General features: G+C 45.8%; 1 protein-coding gene across 5 annotated transcripts; it reads right to left on the bottom strand.

Moving 5' to 3' along the window:
• Positions 1 to 507: 507 nt before the first annotated feature.
• Positions 508 to 20,347, bottom strand: ZNF384 (zinc finger protein 384). Of its 5 annotated transcripts, XM_019627731.1 has the most exons (11): positions 19,606 to 20,347; positions 12,959 to 13,029; positions 12,121 to 12,358; positions 11,838 to 11,885; positions 11,303 to 11,636; positions 10,355 to 10,447; positions 6,387 to 6,611; positions 5,517 to 5,699; positions 3,904 to 3,982; positions 2,492 to 2,650; positions 508 to 1,899 (listed from the first exon to the last, which is right to left on the bottom strand). In XM_019627731.1, exons 2-11 carry the CDS (start codon positions 13,022 to 13,024, stop codon positions 1,570 to 1,572), a joined length of 1,755 nt encoding a protein of 584 aa, XP_019483276.1. In that variant the 5' UTR covers positions 13,025 to 13,029; positions 19,606 to 20,347; the 3' UTR covers positions 508 to 1,569. The 5 variants fall into 5 exon arrangements, with proteins under 5 accessions (XP_019483276.1, XP_019483279.1, XP_019483277.1 ...); XM_019627734.1 differs by lacking the exon at positions 5,517 to 5,699; XM_019627732.1 differs by lacking the exon at positions 10,355 to 10,447.
• Between the last annotated feature and the right edge of the window lie 278 nt (positions 20,348 to 20,625).

Here is a 20,625-nt window from a genome sequence, read left to right as displayed (position 1 = left end):
AGCTCTGAGCAACAGCGGTTCGATGCCTGGCCTGAGCTGAGTTGCCAACAGGTGGCACGATGGCTCAGCTAAAAAAAAAAAATTTCACTTCAGAAATATCAAAGCTGTACCCTTCTATGGCTGGGGATACACACACAATCTCATCACACAACATTCATTCTTCACATATACACTCTCTAGTGTAAATCCTTAGTACTGGCCTTGAACATGTCCCCAAATAGCTTTTCCCCATGCTCACTCACATCAGTAGCTCCACTGCCTCTGATCCTTTTACACGAATTTATTTCTATACAAGGTTCTAAAAACACCCCTTGGTTTGTACATAAGTTTTTTCTTCATTTTAAATTGCTTTATAACAACTGGTTTCCTGACTTTTTTTTTTCATTTTCTCTTTTCTCTGAAATCTGCCATGATTTGGAGGGGGGCGGGGGGAGACAAAAGTAAATAAAAATGTCATTGGCCAGAAGACAGGGTGGGGGAAAAAAAAGGACAAAATAAAACATCAAATATGAAAATTCTCAGAGATAATGCATTTATAAACGCAGAAATGGTTACAACAAAGATGGTCGTGATGAGTGGGTATATATATATTTATATATATATATATATATATTTATATATAAATCCGTGTCCGGCAACTGACCGTGGCACCTAGGGAGCTAAGTCCAGTCCTTGTGTTTGCCCTGAACTCTCCCTTCTCTGCAACACCCCTTGTTTTGGGATTTTATCAAGAAAACAAAGCTCCCACAGCTCCTTAGATTTGGGGATAGGGAGACAGAGAGTACAGGGCCTTGGTTGGCAGAGAAGAGGAGAGGCTCCAAGGAAAACAGTAACCCACACTTCTAAGCAACCCTTGACCATTTTGGGGATCACTGGCCCCTTGGGGACCACATCTCAGCCCATGCTTTTACAAATAAAGGGGGTTTAACCCCCACCCAGATCTCCTTCCTCCAGCATTACGTCAGAACTGAAGTGAGACCACGAGGGGAAGGAAACAGCTCCCAGGGATCGGGGCACGTGAGAAACCTGTTCTTTTGCAGGCAAGAACAGAACAGGAGGCTGGTTGCATTTAGGGCTCCCTTCTCTCTGGTATCTGGGAGGGCCAGCCTCTCGTCTTCTATCAGCCTGAACTTTGAGGATTATGAGGGTAAGGAGAGAGTTAAGTGCCCACACTGGAAAAGTTTCTATGAGGTCATAGCAAATCCCTCCCTTGAGCACCAACCCCCAATTTTTAAAAGCTATGCTTGGGAGGGGAGGCTGCTGGATTATACTACCAGCTCAGTATTCCTTTGCCAATCAGGAGGGCTGATGTTCCTTTTGAAGAGTTGAAAATAAGGATGGTATCCTGTGAAGGAAGGCCGTGCCTGAGGCCCAAGGAGATGGAGACAAGGCCTGTCAAGGAAGAAGAGGACTTTTCCCACCAAGAGGAGTTGGAGAAAGAGGGGACCAGAACTTCTTTCCCCTCTTCCCAGTGGGTGGCAGCACAGGTTTCTACGAGCTGGCCAGGTGCTCCACCTGGATGGTGCTGGTGGTGACAGTGAGGCAGATGTCCTTATGATGCTCCACTATCTAATAGGGGGTCAGGTCAAAGGAACACTGGGGTGGAGGGTTGGGGTTACTGTCCCCACCACCCCCACCCTGGGGGGCTGCCCCAGGGGACTGGAAGTGTGGTGGCTGTGGCTGCTGCTGCTGCTGCTGCTGCTGCTGCTGCTGTGATGCCTGGGAAGCCTGGGCTTGGGCCTGGGCCTGGGCCTGGGCTTGGGCTTGGGCTTGAGCCTGGGCTTGAGCTTGAGCTTGAGCTTGGGCCTGGGCCACTGCTGCTGCCGCCGCCGCTGCCTGTACTTGTTGCTGGAGATCGGGAGGGTTGTGTTTGCGCATATGTTTCATAAGGTAGGTTTCCTGAGGGAGATGATAAAAAGGAGTTGAGGGAGGAAAGAGAAGGAAAGGTTACCTATAACTAGCATCCTTGGCTCTATGCTTTAAGAGCAATACTTATACAGAGATATTCTGGAGCCATGGGCAAGTTTTCCCCATGAGCCACTTTCAGGGCTCACTGTTGGACAGAAAGGAGCTGAGTCACCATGGGCATTCAATTGGCACAGGGAAAGTTGTCCTTTTTTCAAAGATCTTTGAATGGAACAACTTGATAACCTTTTTCTGGAGTCTACCGGAAAATGTCTAACTGAAATCTTTTTGCTCCCAAACTTTCAAGTTACTTTATTTTGCCTTATCCTCAAAATGAAGAATCATTGCTTAGCAATCTCCGTAGGCTTAAGGGATCATGCACCCCATAAATTCCTCAGCTTTGCGTCTATTTAATTTCTGTTCTCCTTTCTGATGCTGTAAGTTGAAGCTAGGGAGGCAGCAGATTCACTGCAACAGATCTTTATCCAGAAACATAGGGGAAGTGGACTGTAGTCCTACAATCCTATGGGGAACAGGGGAGGGGAGGGAAAGGGAGGGAAGGGGAGGAGAGGAAGTGAGCACTCACCGACGTATATGCCCGACTACAGATAGTGCAGGTGTACACCTTGGCGTGCTTCACCGTGTGCGTAGATAGGTGCACCTCTAGTGAGGCTGCGTCTGTATACGCCCGATGACAGTTGTGGCACTTGAAGGGTTTATCTTTGTTGTGCTGCCGTCTGTGGGACTGAGAAAATTGGGAGAAATCAAAATAAGTGCATTGGACTCTTCCCTCCTGCCTCCTTGACCTTAATGGAAAGCCCTGAGATGAGTGTCAGGCCTCCTAGGTTCTTTCCATCTGAAGAAAGTAGAAACTGCTTCAAATGAAACTTCAGGAGTCACAGGCTAAGGGAAGAAGCATACCTCATGCAGCACATACTGGGATCCTGAAAGTTAGAATGATGGCTATGCCTGGTCCCACCAGTCCAGTGGTTCTCAAAGTGAGGCATGGGGATTGCCAGGGAATACTAAGACCTTTTCAGGGAGCCCCAAGGTCAAAACTATTTTCTTCATCTTCATCATCATCATCATTATAAGACAATGTCTCTCTTTTCACTCTTTGTACAGAGACTCCACGATGTATAATATTGCAAAAGACAACGCAACAGACAAGAGAATCTAGCCATCTTCTGGGAAGCCATACACTAAATAAATGTGCAAAAATGTAAAACAACACCCCTCTTCTCATTAAATTTTTTTGGGGAGGGGTATTTGAAAATGTTATTTGCATTAACACACAATGGGTTTATTTTTAAACAAATTACTAAATATCTTTCCAGTTTTTTAGTTTCATAATATCTATGTAGATAGATATTACCCACATCAACAAAAGCTCTTTAGGTTCCTCAATAATTTTTTTTTTTTTTTTAAGATTTTATTGGGGAATTGGGGAAGGGAGCAGCATTGGGAAATCTGGGAAGGGGAACAGACAAGTTGCTGTCTTTTTGTTCTTCAGTCTAGTTGTGGAAGACGTCGCTTCACTGGCCCATGTTGGTATTATCATTGTGCTCTTCCTGGCTGAGGCAGTTGCTCGTCGGCCATTTGACGGCTGCTCACGTCGGCTCATGGCAGCTCACGAAAGCTCACGCTGGCTGCTGGCCACTCACAGTAGCTCATGGCAGCCCACTGCAGCAGGGGCTGCAGCCTACGCCACTGCCAGCGACTCACGGCAGCCCAGCCCCAGGTTGAGCTGTTGTTCACCATCTTAGCTGTAGAGGGCGCAGCATCACTGGCCCTCATGTGGGATCCGAACCAGTGCCCTGCTGCTCACAGCTGGCGTCCCAAGCCAACTCCTAACCAACGCACCACTCGGCCAGCCCCTCAATAATTATTTAGAGTGTGAGGGGCCCTGAAAAATTTTGAGAATTATTGTGCTAGTCAAATGGCACTTTGACCCCACATCTTAGAGTCAATGCCTCACGTGGACCAAGGAACATTTACCTGCAGATTGGAGAGCTGTGTGAAGGCTTTCTCACAGCCTGGGTGTGCACATTTGTATGGTCTATCACCGGTGTGGATTCTGCACAGGATGAGAAAACAAGAAAGGGAAAGATGTCAGCATGGACACTTGGGGATTGGCTCAACAAGCCTCCTCAAGGCCACTCCTGCCCTCCCACAGGAGTGGGAGTATGAGATGGGTCTCCAGGAGGCCTCAGCTCCTCTTTGACACAGATCAGGCTGTAGTGCCTGATTTCTGCTCACTTCCTGCATCACTCAGCTCAAGCTGGGCTCCTCTCCGCTGGGGGAAAAAGGACTGGTAGCTCAGCAGCCAAGGGACAAGCAGACTACAGTTTGGTATATAAGTCAGCTCCTATAGTAACTGTCCCTGATGACTGCTCAGAAACAGAAGGTAAACACGATGGTCAAGAAAAAGAAACATATAACATTTCTTCCTTGGCCCCCACCATACAGCCAGAAACCATCCCCTCAGCCTTGAAAACCACTCCCAGAGAAAGTTCTGGTGTCAAAGAAAAGTACAGTTATGCTAATTGTGGAAAGTAGCAGTGATATGAACATTTATGGAAACTCCTTGGGGCTTTTCCCAGTGCAGCCCCTTAATGGCAGGAAATGCCTAGGTTAGTGTCAATTTGACCTCTTTTCCAAACACTGCAGGGCCCTCCACTGAGATGAGCCAAGGACTGACGGTTCGCGGACGCCTGCTCCTCATCAGGACTTGAGAATCATCTTTGTGACCGGGTGCTTTTCTGGACCTCATGTATAAAACCTTGAAAACATCACAGGACATGTCTCCTTCTAAGGAAAGCCCGACTCCTCCTCTTCAAAGCACAATGTCTGACCCCTTTAAGGAGGATCACCACATCCAGAAGCAGCAGAGTGAGGAGGCCCATGGCCAGTAAGAGTCTGGACTCCAGTTCAACTTGAGATATCACGGAGGGACATCAACTCTTCTAGTTAGCAGGTTCACTTCCTCCAGTCACTCCAGATTCATGGCACAAACAGTGAGCATCCTTACGAAGTATGAGCTTTTTAATTTTGTTTGCTGGTTCTCTGCGACGATTTAGGACATCTGGTTTTGTTCTCTACTCCTGGCATCCTTTGGAGTCTTGCTTGTTGCTGTAGGTATCACCAGGCTGATACCCAGCTAAAGTCTGATTATATCTCCAGTTCATAAGTGGTGCCCTAAGGGCTAAAGGTATCATCTTCTTCCATCAAATGCCCCTGCTTTGGCATCCAGGAGAAAATCTTGCAAGATGTGTGCGTGGGTGTTTTCAGGGAGGAAAATGAGGGGGAAAAAAGTTGTCTCTGTTCCAGTTAAGTCTCTTCCTCCCATGCATCCAGGAATAATATCACAGTCATTGCATCTCCCCAATGTAGCTTTTGCCCCAGAAAGACTCTCTGAGTATCCACTTGTTTCTCCAGTGCTGTCATTTGTTCTTTCTTGCAGATGCCAGCCGTGTTCTCCTCCAGCCAGGTCTCTCCTCCAGCCAGGTCTCTCCCCCGCCCCCCGCATGCGGGCTGTTGTGTGTGTCCGGGGCGGGGGTGGGGAGGGCATGCCAGCGGGGCGGGGGCAGTAGCCCGCCACTCTCCCTTACCGTGTGTGCTGCTGGAGGTGGGAGAGCTGGCGGAAGGCCTTCTGGCAGTAGGAACAGTTGTAGGGCTTGGCCCCCGAGTGGATACGGAGGTGCTGGGCCAGGTAGGAGGTGTTGGCGAAGGTCTTGGAGCAGTGCGGGCACTTGTGGGGCTTGATGGTCTCCGTATGCATCTTGGAGTGGATCCTGCCGGAGAGGAGAGGAGGGAAGGGGGGAGGAGGAAGCAGTTCGACACCTCGGGCTCAGCTCTCTGCTGGGTGAAATGATGTTGCTTGACGGATGAGAGCACCCCCTCCTCCCTCCTCCCAAACATACTCCAGCCTGGATAGGCTAATAAAGGACACCGAGATCTAGGTTGTTGCTGATCTTAAGTCGGTGGCTAGAATGGCAGTGAGATGATGAAGAGCTGCAACCCCTGGCTCCTGGTAACCTTAAAAATTTCAGCCTTGTCAACCCTCCGCTTGGCTCTAAGGTTACACACTCACCACAGATACCCTGCTTCCAAACAGTAATTTGAACAAAGACCAATACCGCCTGTTCCCCATGGACCTGAAGTTGAATGCACACCTTGGCTCTGAACTGAAGCATATAGTAAAAGCAGGGCCTGCTCTGCAGAAGATTTCCAAACACAGACACAGAGAGAAACCACAAAAATCGTTCCAGACTTTGGGATTGGAGATCACAATTTTCCAGGCCCCCCCAAAGTACTAGGGCATAGTTTATTTTTCATACACAGTAACGGGAGAGACTTGAGGCTCCCAAGGGCAAAGTCAAAAAAGAAAACATGTGGAAAGAAGAGTAGGCGCAGGCGACATGGCCTTGGGGTGAGGGGTTTGCGGCCAGGTAGTAGGGTAAAACCAAGAGCAGCCTTACCGGGTGTGCTGCTGGAGATGAGAGAGCTGGCGGAAGGATTTCTCACAGAAGTTACAACTGTAGGGCTTGGCCCCTGAGTGGATACGGATGTGCTGGGCCAGGTAGGAGCTGTTGGCGAAGGTCTTGGAACAATGTGGGCACTTGTGGGGCTTGGTCTCGGTGTGTGACTTGGAGTGGATCTGCATCTCCGACTTTGAGTAGAATGTCAGTGAGCACATCCGGCACCTGGGCCAAGCGAGGGCAGTGGTTAGAACCCTTTCCACCAAACGGGCACTGCTGAACCCTCCCCTCCACTTCCAAAGAAGCCAACCTCTCTGCTCTCTCTCCTGTTCCAACTACACTGTAAGGCCTGTGGGGGGAGGAGCTCTGTTTTATTTATCTTTATAGCTGAAGCTTCTAACACAGACCAGCACAATATACTCATTACATGTTTGCTGAATAACTGAAGTCCCTAAGTGTGTACAAAAACGAAGAATTCAACCAGGTAAGACAGGAAAATATTTTGGGCTCTGGACTGATGTGAATTTCTCTGGGCCAGGATTATCAGCTACCTTCTGTCTTCCTTCTGCCTATACCTTAATTTCAAACTTTTAAAGAACTCCTTTTCCCAATTTCCTATGTGAATCCCTCAGGTATTCCTCAAGCTCCCGAGAGAATGAGGACAAACTGACTAGATTACCCAGAAGGACTTCTCTCCTGTCACCTCAGGCAATTTGCCTTCTCTCAGATTTCCACTTACTTCCTTTTTGCCAGGGATTCCTAAAGGAATGGGGGTGGGGAAGTATCAGAATTACAGTATTTGGAGAGGCTTTTCCAAACCATGTATGTTTGGCCTCCACCCTGTATCTGATGTTTCACCAGCCGCCCCCAACCCCAACCCCTTGGCAATCAAATGAGAACTACTTTTGCAATGAGCCAAGGTAAATGCTGGGAGTGGGTTATACCCCTCAGATATTTGGGAAAATAAGATCTGCAAAACACTGAGCTTCCGTGCTAAACCTTTCCTCTTTCCTCACACATGGAGCCAATGTCAGCACTTTGGGTGACATCAATGGCATCTGAATACACTTTCACTCATCAACTGAGTTGGTAATTCTTCCTGCTCTGACACTGCCTGACAATATCAAATAAGGAGGCCTCTGAGCAGGACAAGCCATAACTATTCAGACTTTACTGGGTAAAAGCTATCTATATATATGTGAACTAGAACCCTAGCATTCCTAAATAAGTCACCACAGCACACAATGTGGAAGCCAAGTAACTGGGGCAAGTCCCTCTTCTTTGGGTACTCCCAACTTATCTCTGTTAAAAGGGACCTGGGATGTTACAGGGGATAATTTCTTCTTTTTTATGTTCTCAGAGAATTTTTAGAGAATAACAGATCAAGACTACAAAGAACTCTGAGTTCCTCAGAGAAAAAGATATATCACTGTTAGTTGGGGGTGTGGTCCCTATATTAATGCTTCTATTAAAATTCCAATCATTAAGGCCAATTTCTATTACCCTAGTTACCTGATAACTCTAAAGGAAACCCAATTATCAGTTTACCAATCCCTGACTATTGGATGCCCAACCACTGTATGGGAGGTAGGGAGGTTCTGTTTATAGGTAGCACAGTCCAAAGGACACAGCCAATGGAAGACAGCCAGTGGAAGTCTAGACACCTGGGCTCTATTCAGGGTTCAGTTACAGGCTTGCTCATCAATCTAAACTTCAATTTTCTGGTCTGTAAAATGGAGAGATAAAATATCTGGCCCAAGAAAAGGGCCAGCAAACACCCAGGGCAGTCAAAGTAAGCCAAGTGTTCTCTAATAATAAAATTGCATTAATGTTAATTAACAGCACTAGTGCTCATGAATGAGCTCATGCTACTATGTTTCACTAAGACTGAGATTAGAAACTTGACACATTGTCACTTGGACAGGAACTGTACTGAAGTTACAAAATAATTTCCCTTCTAAAATTTCTCAGATAGGTGCAACACCACATTCACTTTAACTCAAACAAAATCTCATTTAGTTTGTGAGTGTTGAACAGACAACTGTACCCTTAATATGAAATTAATTATAAAGAGACAATAACCCTCTTCATTAAAGTTTTCAACTAGGAAAGATGTGCAAAACTTATATTCATCAATAGTAGACGGCAACAAAACAAGCTGGTCTCAAAAGGTACTAGGTACAATGATTATGATAATAATGATAATAATAGTAATTGCCATTTGTTGTTGCGCCTGATACTGCCTGTCAAGCACCAGGATCAGGCTCTTTAAATACATTGTTTTCACCCTTCACAACAATCTGGCAAGTATTATCCCTATTTTACAGAAAGGAATACAAAGGCTCAGAAAGGTTAAGTAATTGGCCAAAGGGCAGTTATTTACTACAAAGCCATGATTGTAGCCCAGGGGTCGGCAAACTGTGGCTCGTGAGCCACATGCAGGCAAGCCGCAGTTTGCCGACTCGTTCTAGCCTAATTTAAGATTTTTCACATTAGAGATATTCAAAGAGAAGCTAGGCAATCATCTGCCAGGAATGTTTAGAAGACTAAAACTATAGAGAAGGGACTGCCTTGGGAGACCATTGAAGTATTTCTACCTCTGAAATCCTATGAAGCCAAATAAAAGAGTATAAGTCTTTTAATACAAGGTGTTAAGTGGTCAGAAAGAAATCTGATTTAGGAGAGTTGTGGCAGTTGGCAGGGGATAGAAAAGCCAGCACCCCATATCACTGAGTACACAACTCCAGGGGGTACCATTCACATCCAACAAAAGAACGGTGCCCCTTTGGAGGCATGCAATGCAATAGCCTTGCTTACAATAACCACTTTGAATTATCCCATTTTTTCCTGAGATGCTCAAAAATAATTTCAAATACTCTGATTTTTCCCTCAAAACATTTCCACAAGATAGATGAGGGCCACGATTGATCTTCCCATTTTACAGATGGGAACGAAGAGCTAGAAATAAGTTGACGCCCAGAGTAACAGGACCTAATTCCCGCAATACGCAGTCAAATGCCACTGGCTACAGGAATGGATGTGGTTAACCCACACATGCATCGAAAGAGGGATTCTTTGTGATTAAAAAGATTCCTCTGGAACTCCAGAGTTCTGAGTTTCTGAAGAAATTCCATCCACCTAGAATATAATTAGTCGCCCTTAAATTTCAGAGTTCTCTTTAGTTACCTGGGCATGGGACCTGTCAAGAATTCCGAAAACATTGAGGGGGTGCAAAATCCCATCAGGGCTTCCTTCCAATTGCGTATTCACATTTCTTCCTATATACACAGTTTGGGAAGTCCAGAGATAGCTTTAATGTGGGTCCAAAAAACCAACCAACCAAAAAACCTTGACAGAATCAGAGGACCCTGATCCATGTGAAGGGCTCCACAGGGTGTCAGAGAACCCTCCCACTACTCCGACCACAGTAAATTTTGTATAGGCGTCTCCATGTCACAATGACCTCACTTTAAGCAAATACATGAAATTGGAGATTTCTATAAAATATATTTAACAGGGATTTCCATTTTATGAAATGATGTATAAAAGAATGCTTTTAAATGAATCAAACTTGTCAGGTACCTTTATAATATGATATGATGTAAACATTTTCCAGGAACACTTTTATTGTATAAAGTGGGGTACACCTGTAATAATAAAGCTGCAATGAACTTTCGGATTATAAACTGGAATTCTGAAGTGCTCAATACTTTCTGCATAGCAACACTCCCCTCATTTTCACTAACAAAGAGGGATTTAAATGCTCTGTAGTGGTAGCTACTCTCCACAGTAGAAGTGCACAATACAAGTAATAAATGCTAAATGATGACTATTTCTTATCTGGTTTGAAGTTCCCAACATTTCAAATCTTATCTGATATATACTCCCAACAAACGGGAGGCAGAAACAGAATTCTCCCCATTTTACAGATGAGGAAACTGAGGCCCAGAGAGGGGGAAAGGACTTGCCCAGGGTCACACAGCAAGTTCGTGGTGGAGCCGGGAACTGAATCCATGAGCCCAAGGCTCTGTCCATTTCCTGTGCCGCAGTTCCCTTCGCTCCTAAAATGGGAACAACATTGCCCATCTCGGTACACTAAGGACAGACCCAGTCTCCCAGCCATGCACATCTGCCCCTGTCTGCGTCAAAGCTGTGACAGTGGTCACCCCACTCTGTACACTGGGACCAAACTCCCCAAACCCACTAGGGCCCTTGATAGCTCTCAAGGGGATTAAAAGATTCCCAACTTTCAAAGGGCAGGCAAGTTTACTTATGTAATTATTTTTGTAGAGTACTACATGCAGATATAATGCTTTTTGACAATAGACACTTAAAGCCAGCGAAAAATCAAAATGACTTCCATGAATTAGAAAGTGAGCAAACAGTCATTTTATAAGCATTATGTTCCAGGGCAGGGGAAGGGAGGCAATCTATTCCTCCCACCTTTTTATATAGACCCCTCCCATCATCCCAACCATGCAGGGTCAGGCAGGATCAATGCTCAAATATGGTCCAAGAACCAGTGGATAGCACACTGGTGAGGGGCTTACCAGAAAGGTTTCTTGGAAAAACAGGAATGGAAAATGTAGAAAGCAAAAAGGAGCTGGAGACGGAGTCTCAAACCCACTCTAAAGCCTCATTACAAGAAAGAAACTGTATTATGCTACTCAAAAATCAGTCAATGCTGACGACCCCAAAAGGGAAGGGGTGAAATGGGTCTGTATCTTGGGGGAAGAGGCACCAGAGAAGTGCTAGAAGTTCTACCTTCCTGCCCCACGACAGAACACCTGGCATGCACATGGATCTGAGGTGGAAAGCTGGCAGAGCATACAGCCTGATTAGGGGCAGGACACAGACAAGGTAGGCAAGTTGAGACAGGGATCATCACCCCATCCTGCCCCAGCTCTGATTCATACCTATAGGTCTTTCCATCTTTTTGATGTTCATCATCATCCTCAGGAGACAGGACATAAGGGTCATTCATTTCGGGCAGTCCTGATTCCAGCATCCGCTTCTTCTTTCGCCCCCGTGGGGGCTTAGGAGCCACATTGCCACCTCCACCACCACCTCCGCCTCCTTCCTCCGTTAGGGCTGTTGATACCTTCTTGGAGAGGTCAGGGACCACCTGCAGGGCTTGTGAGCCAGGGGGAAGAGCTGAGACAATCATGGGAGCCGAAATGGGGAAGGTCTGAGCTGATGAGGCTGTGGTCACAAGGGAGCCTGAGGGGGACGTGATTACCAAACCAGGACCTAGGATTGGGAGAAAACGCAGATGGTGTCATGTTGTCCAGTCCTGATCCTAATCCTATTTAATTTCCCCCAGATCATTGTCTAATTAACCCCTCACCACCGCCCCCAGCCCACAGTACATAGGAAACCCCAAACCCTGTAGAAAAATAATGGTCTCCTAACCCCTGTCCCCACCCCACCCCCGGTAACAGTGAGATTTACCCCTTGATTGACTCCCTTCTCTTCTCCACCTCTGAGAACAGGAGACTCCTTGATTCAGAGAAGGAAAGAATGTCACCTCCTCAAAGGCAGGGACCGCATCTTCTACTTCTTTGTATCCCCCACAATGCCTAGTGCATTGCTAGGCATACAGTAGGCACTTAATAAAAATTTGATTGAATAATCAAACACATTTCCCACTCCCCATGTCCCTGAAGCCCTCCAGCCTGGGGTACTGATCATGGAAGATCAACACCTCAGATTGGAGAAGAGCAGAGTTGCTCACCAGCAGTCATCAGTCCTGTAGACGGCACAGGGACCACCGTGATATTCTGGGTAACGGATGCCTGGCTATGTGGGGTCAGCTGGTCTGACTTGGACTCTGTGTCCATACTAATGCCCGAGGGCAGGGACACTGAGGCAGGCACTGTCAGCAAGGTGGGGTAGTGGGGTGGAGCCAGCCCACACCCCTTCTCTGGCAGCAGTTGATCCTTCATCTTGTTGATGAACATTGTGTTCTCAATCTAAAAGAAATGGAAGAGGAAGGCAACAAACTGATGGTCGCTAGATGGGAGAGGGTGGGGGGATGGGCCAATAAGGTGAAGGGGACTAACAAATACAAACTGACAATTATAAAAATAGTCATGGGGATGTGGAGTACAGCATAGGTAATATAGTCAATAATATTGTAATAACTATGTATGACGCCAGATGGGCACAAGACTCATCATGGTGTTCACTTCGTAACGTATATAAATGTCTAATCTCTATCATGTACACCAGAAACTAGTAGTCTAACATCGTATGTCAATAATAAATAAATAAATAAATAAATGTAAAGGAAGAGGGCGGGGAGTGGCTTCTTCAGGGAGAGTCTGGTTTTGTCTGCTCCCTAAGCACTTCGCATTGTCTGTCCTCCTCCTTGGAGATCATGAACGAGCAGCTAATATCTTTGGGCTTTGAGAGAGAAGCCAAGACAGAAACACTATATAATTCTCAGTGATGGGGACCCAGTGAAAAAGCATGTGGTTTATCTTGCTTCAGTCTCCATAGTAATAGAACTTACTACTCATAGAGTTGAAAAAAATACACAATGCAGGAGCAAAAACACAAACCCCACCTACCTGTCCTGAGACTGTGGGGATGGAAGGCCAGAAGTATGGGTTAGAATTGAAGTGAGATTCTTCCATTCTACCTGAAGAAAGAAAAGAGAGACCACATCGCACTCAGGAATAAATCTGAAAAAACTTAGCAATGGAGAAGAAGAGTTAAGGAGTTCCTGGTCTCTTCTTTGGCCCCTATGCACACTGCTGGGAACTAGCAACAAGTCAAGACCTTAGGATCTAGCATATTAGTCCCATTGATCAGAGCCACTCAGTACTGTACTCCCATCCAAAAGGGGCTATCTTAATTAAGATGCTCATGAAAGAACTCATACTCGTCCACATCTCATTTACCCACAGAATGTTTCCCATATCCTAAAGAAACAGAATGAGCATTACTTTCCATTGTGGACAAAAGAGAAATTGAAGTTATGAAAAGAGGAAGAGATGTCCCACAAAGCGAAGTCTCACAAAGCAAACTACTAATTGGCTTCAAACAGCAGGGTGCCTATCAGTGTTCCTCTTTTCCTTTATCCCTCAAATCTACCTTCCTTGAAATAAAAAATTTCAAGTGTTCCAATGGAGACATCTATAGTTCTATGTAGCTTGAATGGGTTCTAAGCCAGAACACAAACTGCCTAGGGGAATTAAAGTTTGAAATTGGCAGGAATCAAAATAAAGATATTTTCTGAGTACCAGATGATATCTGGGGCGACGTCCTACTGATCCCACCAAGGTCTAAGAACATCCATGGTGCTGCACTGGGTACCACACACTCTGGGCTGAGCAGTGAAAGCCTAGAAGTTACTAGTTTAAAAGAGGGTTGTAGTAGGGGCCGGCCGAGTGGCTCAGTTGGTTAAGAGCTCGCTCAAGAGTTTGAGCTCTGAGCAACAGCGGTTCGAGTCCAGCCCGAGCTGAGCAGCCGCTGAGCTGCCAACAGGTAGCAGGATGGCTCAGCTAAAAAAATAGAAAAATAAATAAATAAATAAAAGAGGGTTGTATCACTAGCACCCCAGGTTTCCACCTAACGGGATTCAGAATAAGGACAACAGTGGGCCAGAATACATACACATTACTAGACTCCTGCTTTATAGTTCTCAAACACTAGGCTTCAAAGAGTTCAAGTGATTCTCTGTTTGTAGATGATAACTGAGCTTAAAACTTTGGGAGTGACGAATAAGCAAGAAAAGTAATCCCTCGATCACACTGCAAGTCACAGACGGGCACAGAATCCAGGCATCCCACCACTCACTCATTTTCACACTCGGATCACTTCTCCTAAAAATGCTTAATTGGCAGTATAGTATGTTGGTCAAGAGTAGCTTCCCAAAATCCTGGACCAGGTAAGATCTGGCCCAGCAGAATGCAAGTGAAGAGGAGGTATGAGACTGGTGAAATGGGGAAATGAGGAACAGCAGGAAATAAATATTATCACCATGCTGCTACCCTCAGCCAAGAGCAACCAACTGAGGTGGGGGTGGGGTGGGGGGCAGAAGGACCTGAGATTTACAGCCACAGGTCCCACTGACTATATGCTGGTGGCAGATACCAGAGATAGTAAAAGCTGGAGTGTAAACTGGGCACAGGAACTGGGTTTCAAGTAGTGACTAAGGAAGTTAGAAAAGATCTTCAACAAAGGACAGCAGAAAGGACATCCCTCTAAACATAACCCTGTTTCTTATCTTTCTCCAAAAATCGCACCACATTTTTGCTCTATTAAACAGCACCCTCAATTTCCATAAATCCTATAAAGGGAAGCAGAACTGAATTTCAGTTTTTCCTAACAGGTAGCAAAGGAAAGGAGACTAATGCACCAAATCTGACCATAACTGCTTCACACAAATAAGGCTCAATATTAAATGACTGAGAGGACTGACCACAGGCAAATCCTGCCCCCCAAGTTATGAAATACCAACAGTCCGCAAAACAAGTGCTAACCTTTTCCTTCCACCATTAGCTTTAAAAAGGGGCCTCAGGTCCTCCTCAGGCCAAGAGAAATCAAGAAACAATCAGATCACAGTTTAAGAGGATCCATTCTTGTCAAGCTTTTCAGGAAGCAGGGATCTTCCCCACAGTCTCTAATATAGGACTCACGACCCAGTGAGCAACTCCATATTTAATGAACCGAACGACACTGGACTCCACACATACAGGTTTTGAAAACATTGCTAGGAGCTCAAACCTACTCCATGACCCCAGTTTGTCTAATCTTTTAGCCGAGAGAAATGAAACAGACAACAGTGGTGTTGTATGGTAGAAATGAAACAAAGAATTAGGCTGGAGAGTAAAAGAAAGGGGTGTCTAATATATAATTTCCCCCTAAAGTGTCAAGGAAGTAAACACATTACGGATGTGAAAATTTAGGAGGAACTGAGAGCCTGAAAATAAGAATGTCCTCAGATAGGATTCCTGTGACGAGGCCCTTCCCTCCCAAAAAAGACTGTATCTATTCATATTGTCCTACAAGTGGTTCAGGTGAAGCAGTTTCTGAGGAACATACAGCCATTAGGTTCCTACGAAGAAGGTCTACAAAGTGATGGGTAGACGATATTACCATTAACATTTATTAAGTCCTTACTGTGTTCAAGGTAGTGTTCTAAGCACTTGACAACTGTCCCATCATTTAATCTCCACCACAATTCTATGAAGTAGGGTACTGTAATCCCCATTTTTCAAAAGAGGAAATTGGAGGCAAACAGTAAATAGCAGAGCAAGTTAGGGAACGGGTTCTATAAGAGATCAAAACCATACAATTGAAGTACATACTTTCTGATGTTCTGATGTTGTGGCTTAATTCATGAATTAAAATTTAGAATATTTCCGGGCCAGCCGAGTGGCTCAGTTGGTTAAGAGTGCGAGCTCTGAGCAACGGGGTCACCAGTTCGATTCCCACATGGGCCAGTGAGCTGTGCCCGAGCTGAGCTGCCACTGAGCTGCCAGCAGGTGGCAGGATGACTCAGCTGGTGAGAGCACATGCTCCTAACAACAAAGTTTCTGGTTCGACTCCAACATGGGATGGTGGGCTATGTCCACCCACAACTAAGATTGAACATGGCACCTTGAGCTGAGTGGCCGAAAGCTGCCGACAGGCGGCCGGATGGTGACTGGACTTGGAGCTGAGCTAGCTGCGCCCTCCACAACTAAGACTGAAGGACAACAACTTGGCTGTTCCCCTTCCCCAATTCCTCAATAAAATCTTTAAAAAAAAAAATTTTAGAATGTTTTCAGGACTGGGCTATACATTTTTTCAGATAGTTCTCACTGTTTTTAGAAATGAAGTTCTGATGACAGCAAAATGCAGTTAAAGATTATATTCTCTGCGCTCATCCTGTGAAACCTTTCTCGGCCACCATGATAACTGATTTTGGAATGTCCAGAGTGAGTAAACTCAATAAAAGGCCACTTCCATAGATACCCAGTCTATCACTCTGCTTTGGTTTTTAAGAGAATAAAACTGAAGATCAGAACCATAGCTGGTCCTAACACAAAATGATAAATGTGCTTTGTGGGCTTCTGATAAGTATGTCAGCCCAAAATAGGGGTACATGGAGAGAGAGTACTGCTTGGCCAACTAGAAACGATATTTGCTTGCAAAATGATACCTGAGAAATGCTATACCACTGTTCTGATGAGGCTGACTTAAATCTCTGTATCCCTGAAATGAAATCAAACTGAGAGCCAAGAAGGCAGGCTCTTGCCAGAAGACATATAAATGGTGCCCCTGGGACCAGGTCACTCAAATACTTGTTTACTGTCCATTTTACCATTTATCCTCTTAACTCGCCTTTGTGGAGGAACTCTCACCAAACCATCCTGACATCCGAACAGACACGTACCAACATTCCTAAACCCAAAGAACCCAATGATATTCCAGGGAAATTTCATCTCTACACAGAGCACCAGTTTTGATGATTATGCCAATATATTAAAAAACACAAAACAAAAAAACAACTGGTTTACCCTAGACTGGGAATGAAGTGAAAGGCTTCTATCATAGCCCCAAAGAACAGGAAAAGAAGAAAAAACATAATAAATGGGAAGAAGTATACTGGCAGATTGAAAATCTGGGTTCTAATTTCAACTTTACTACTGTACTGTGCCTTAACTGTTTTGTTAATAAAAAAGGAGTTTTACTATAATTAAGTTGGACAGTACTTTTCTTTCAAGAAGTTCAAGGAACTACATACAAATATTTCTTTACCAATCTCAAAAGAAATCTTGGAAGCACCGAGGAGGTAAAGAAAAAAGACAATATTAAGTAACATGCATGAAACATAGTAAAACTTGAACTCCTGCACCAGAGCTTTGCCCTTTTGCCCATCCTTCCACAGTGCTACCAGCCATCCAGGAATAAAGATGTCACTGCCCCAGCATGCAGTTTTGGTAGACATGGTGAAGACCGCCACCTCTTTCCTGGTACTTACTATAATTTTTTTATTGTTGTTTTTTCAAATAAACCACGATTTTCTTTTCTCAGGAAAATGACATTCTCTTAACACAACCAACCTTTAGAACATCATGAAATACTTGCACCAACCAAGTTTAGTAACTAGGGAATGGACCTAAGAATCAAGACTTCTGGAATCTAATTCTAGGTCCTACATCAGTGGATAACTGAATAATTTACTACTCTACTAAGCTTCTATTTGGGTAAAGGATAGAGAACAAACCTCTTAAAACAAATTCATAAGGCATATGGTGATGGGATAAAGGCAGCAAAGAATAAAATACTCAAAGTGCTCCTGAAAGGGAGAGAAATACTTCTTTGTGATGAAGACTATTAGTGACAATTAGTGAAAATTACATAAAGACCACATAATTACAAAGGAACCACCCAAAAGTATCAGTTCTACAGCCTCCAGCTTAGTAATCACCACCTAGAAGCACTTACAAGAAATACAGGGGCCGGCCGAGTGGCGCGATGGTTAAGAACTGGCTTGGGATGCCAGAGGGCCCCGGTTCGGATCCCACATATGAGGGCCAGTGACACTGCCCTCCACAGCTAAGATGCTGAACAACAGCTCAACCTGGAGCTGGGCTGCTGTGAGTCGCCGGCGACGGCGTAGGCTGCAGCCCCTGTGGCAGTGGGTTGTAGGCTGCAGCCCCTGTGGCAGTGGGTTGCCATGGGCTACGTATGTAGCCAGCAGACAGCGTGAGCCAGTGGGCGGCCATCCGGAAGCCGGCGACTGATCTACCTCGCCCGGGAAGAGCGCAATGATGGTGTCAACTTGGGCCAGTGAAACCACGTCCTCCACAACTAGACTGAAGAACAAAACGACAGCAACTTATCTGTTCCCCTTACCCCAATTCCCCAGCACTGTTCCCATCCCCACAATTCCCCAATAAAAATCTTAAAAAAAAAAAAAGAAATACAGATGCAAAGAACAATCAACTCAAATTCAACTACATAAAGAACTTGATCCATGGATCTCAGACACTATTGAGCAAAACTGTCCCCAAATGCACAACTGCAGAAAGGTTGCAGTATCAGTTAAGGACTTGAAGTGAAGAAACACACAGAACCATTTTTTTCTCAGTAAGGAAACAAAATCTTTCTCTCAGGTCCTGGGTTCAAGAAGGGCATTCAAAAAGGGCCATCCCAATAGGATTTAGGGCCTTCCTATTGTCTGTAAACTCTCCCAAGTACAAAATAACTCAGAACAGGTTTATCTCTATTCTACTGTGGACACTCATCACACCATGCCAAACAGACCAACAGGACCAGTACCGCCACACAGCTGGCAATGTAGGACAGCATCTTCTTCCCCGGGCACCGCTGCATCATCATACCCTGTACTCTGTGGGAAGAATACAGTAGTTCCCCTTGCCCTGCCCATTCCACTATAAATGATGGATCTGGGCAATGTGTGGCAGAAAAAAAAAATGGGGGCTGGAGAAGAGGGGATATGCAACTAACATTTAATCATGATTTAATCATCAACTTGGCTGAGAAACCTATGGGGAATACATTGTATAAACCAGCCTGGAATTGGGTCTTTGCAGACACCTCTAGGATTGTAAGCTCTGAACTCAAAATCTTTTGGATCATACACTGTCTTTTTCAGGCTACCTGAAACTCTATCACCATCAAGCCTCATATTTTGAATTCTTTCAGACCTACTTCTGGAGTTCACTCTATACAGTTTTATCCACTTTACTTCAAACTACCTATGAACCAGAAAACTTCACCCTGCCACATCAAATTCAAATAACCCTGTGTGAGATTCTAATCGCTCAGCAGATACACTCCAAACACTCCGCTGCAATAGTAAGGATATGAACCCCACTCTAAACTCAACTCTACTTGTTCCAAATACAGGAAAGCAATTCCATAAGCTATGTCATAAGGACTATACTGACAACTAGGGCCCATTTGTCCCCAAAGTAGAATTTCTCATTTGGACACAATGCAACACTACTTAGTGATTTCACTTGAGCATTTCACAACTCGTTCCTGATGAGTAGAAATGAAAGGTTGATGGGGTTCAGAGCCACCTTGTTACACAAAAACTTCCTAGGCACCCCCAAGAAACACTAGGAAAAGGTTCATTTTTCTCCCACAGCAATTGCTATTACTTGAAGAGTTCTGTCACACTGTCCCCACAAAAACCCATTATGATCCCCTTCTCCCCCAAACCAGAAAAGCCATTAACCCCAAGTTTTCTTACCCTCTCTCTCTCTTCCTCCTGTCGTTTTATTCTTTCTCCTTTCCAGGGCTCCTGAACTTTCTGTAAACAAATTGTCTGGGTTACAGCGGCCAATGAAGGTGCAGCCACCAGAGAACTGTGGAAGACCTCAGGAATTCTGTCAGCAGTCAGCCAGGAAGGCAGGCAGACCCCCAACCAACAATCCAAAGGTGCAAGTATATAATAACAGGAGTGCAGTGTCACCCTCTATGTGGATACAAGGATAATAAATCCAATTCCCCGAAACTAGGATGAACTCTGTCACCAGTGTTTGGGTTCCACTCCTGGGCTCAGACACTGGTCCTTCTTCCTTCCACAGGGCCACAGGTAACCAGGGGTCAGAGCACAGAAGAGTTGGAAGAGAAGGGTCCCTGCCCCGAGGATTGGCACAAAAGGCAGAGCTGAGTACTGGGGGGATGCACAAGCCCTTGTGTCAGGCACAGTGCCAGTTCAGGCCCAGCCACTTCCTCTAGTCTCCCCCCCACACGCTTCTGTGAGAACTTCGCCCCTGCCTACCCAAGGCCTTAGGCCAAGAAGTACCTCCCTCAGGCTGCACAGTGGTTTATCTGTTGGACCCCAGCTATCCCCCAAAAGCCCTCGCTCCCCTGAGACAGCTCCTGAGAGCCTTCTCCTGATGTCTCCCCCAACCCCTTCCTCAAAGACCCTTCTTTGGGACGTCCCTCCTTCTCCAGGGAGCTGAACTCTGCCACCCACCAGACAGACACCCGCCCCCTAAGCCCCCCCATTCCTCCCCATCGCCCGCTCCTCCACAACCACTTCCGGTTCCGGGACGGACACACATACAGTCACATCGTGGACCCCCCCCCTTCTCCGCCCCCCCAGGGAAAAGGGGAGGGGGAAGGAGCAGAGAGCTTGGAGCGCGCCGGCTGCAGCGACGCGAGACTCACCCGGCGGCGACGGCTGCGGCGGCGCCAGAGCGCGCGAGGGGCGGCGTTGGCTGGGAAAGGAGGGAGCCGAGTGGGGTGGGAGGACCCGGAGGGG

This window comes from Hipposideros armiger, unplaced genomic scaffold (genome assembly GCF_001890085.2).
Source record: "Hipposideros armiger isolate ML-2016 unplaced genomic scaffold, ASM189008v1 scaffold_739, whole genome shotgun sequence".
Lineage (NCBI taxonomy): Eukaryota > Metazoa > Chordata > Mammalia > Chiroptera > Hipposideridae > Hipposideros > Hipposideros armiger.
The sequence above is the reverse complement of the archived record's forward strand: the minus strand, read 5'-3'. Positions and strand labels throughout refer to the sequence as shown.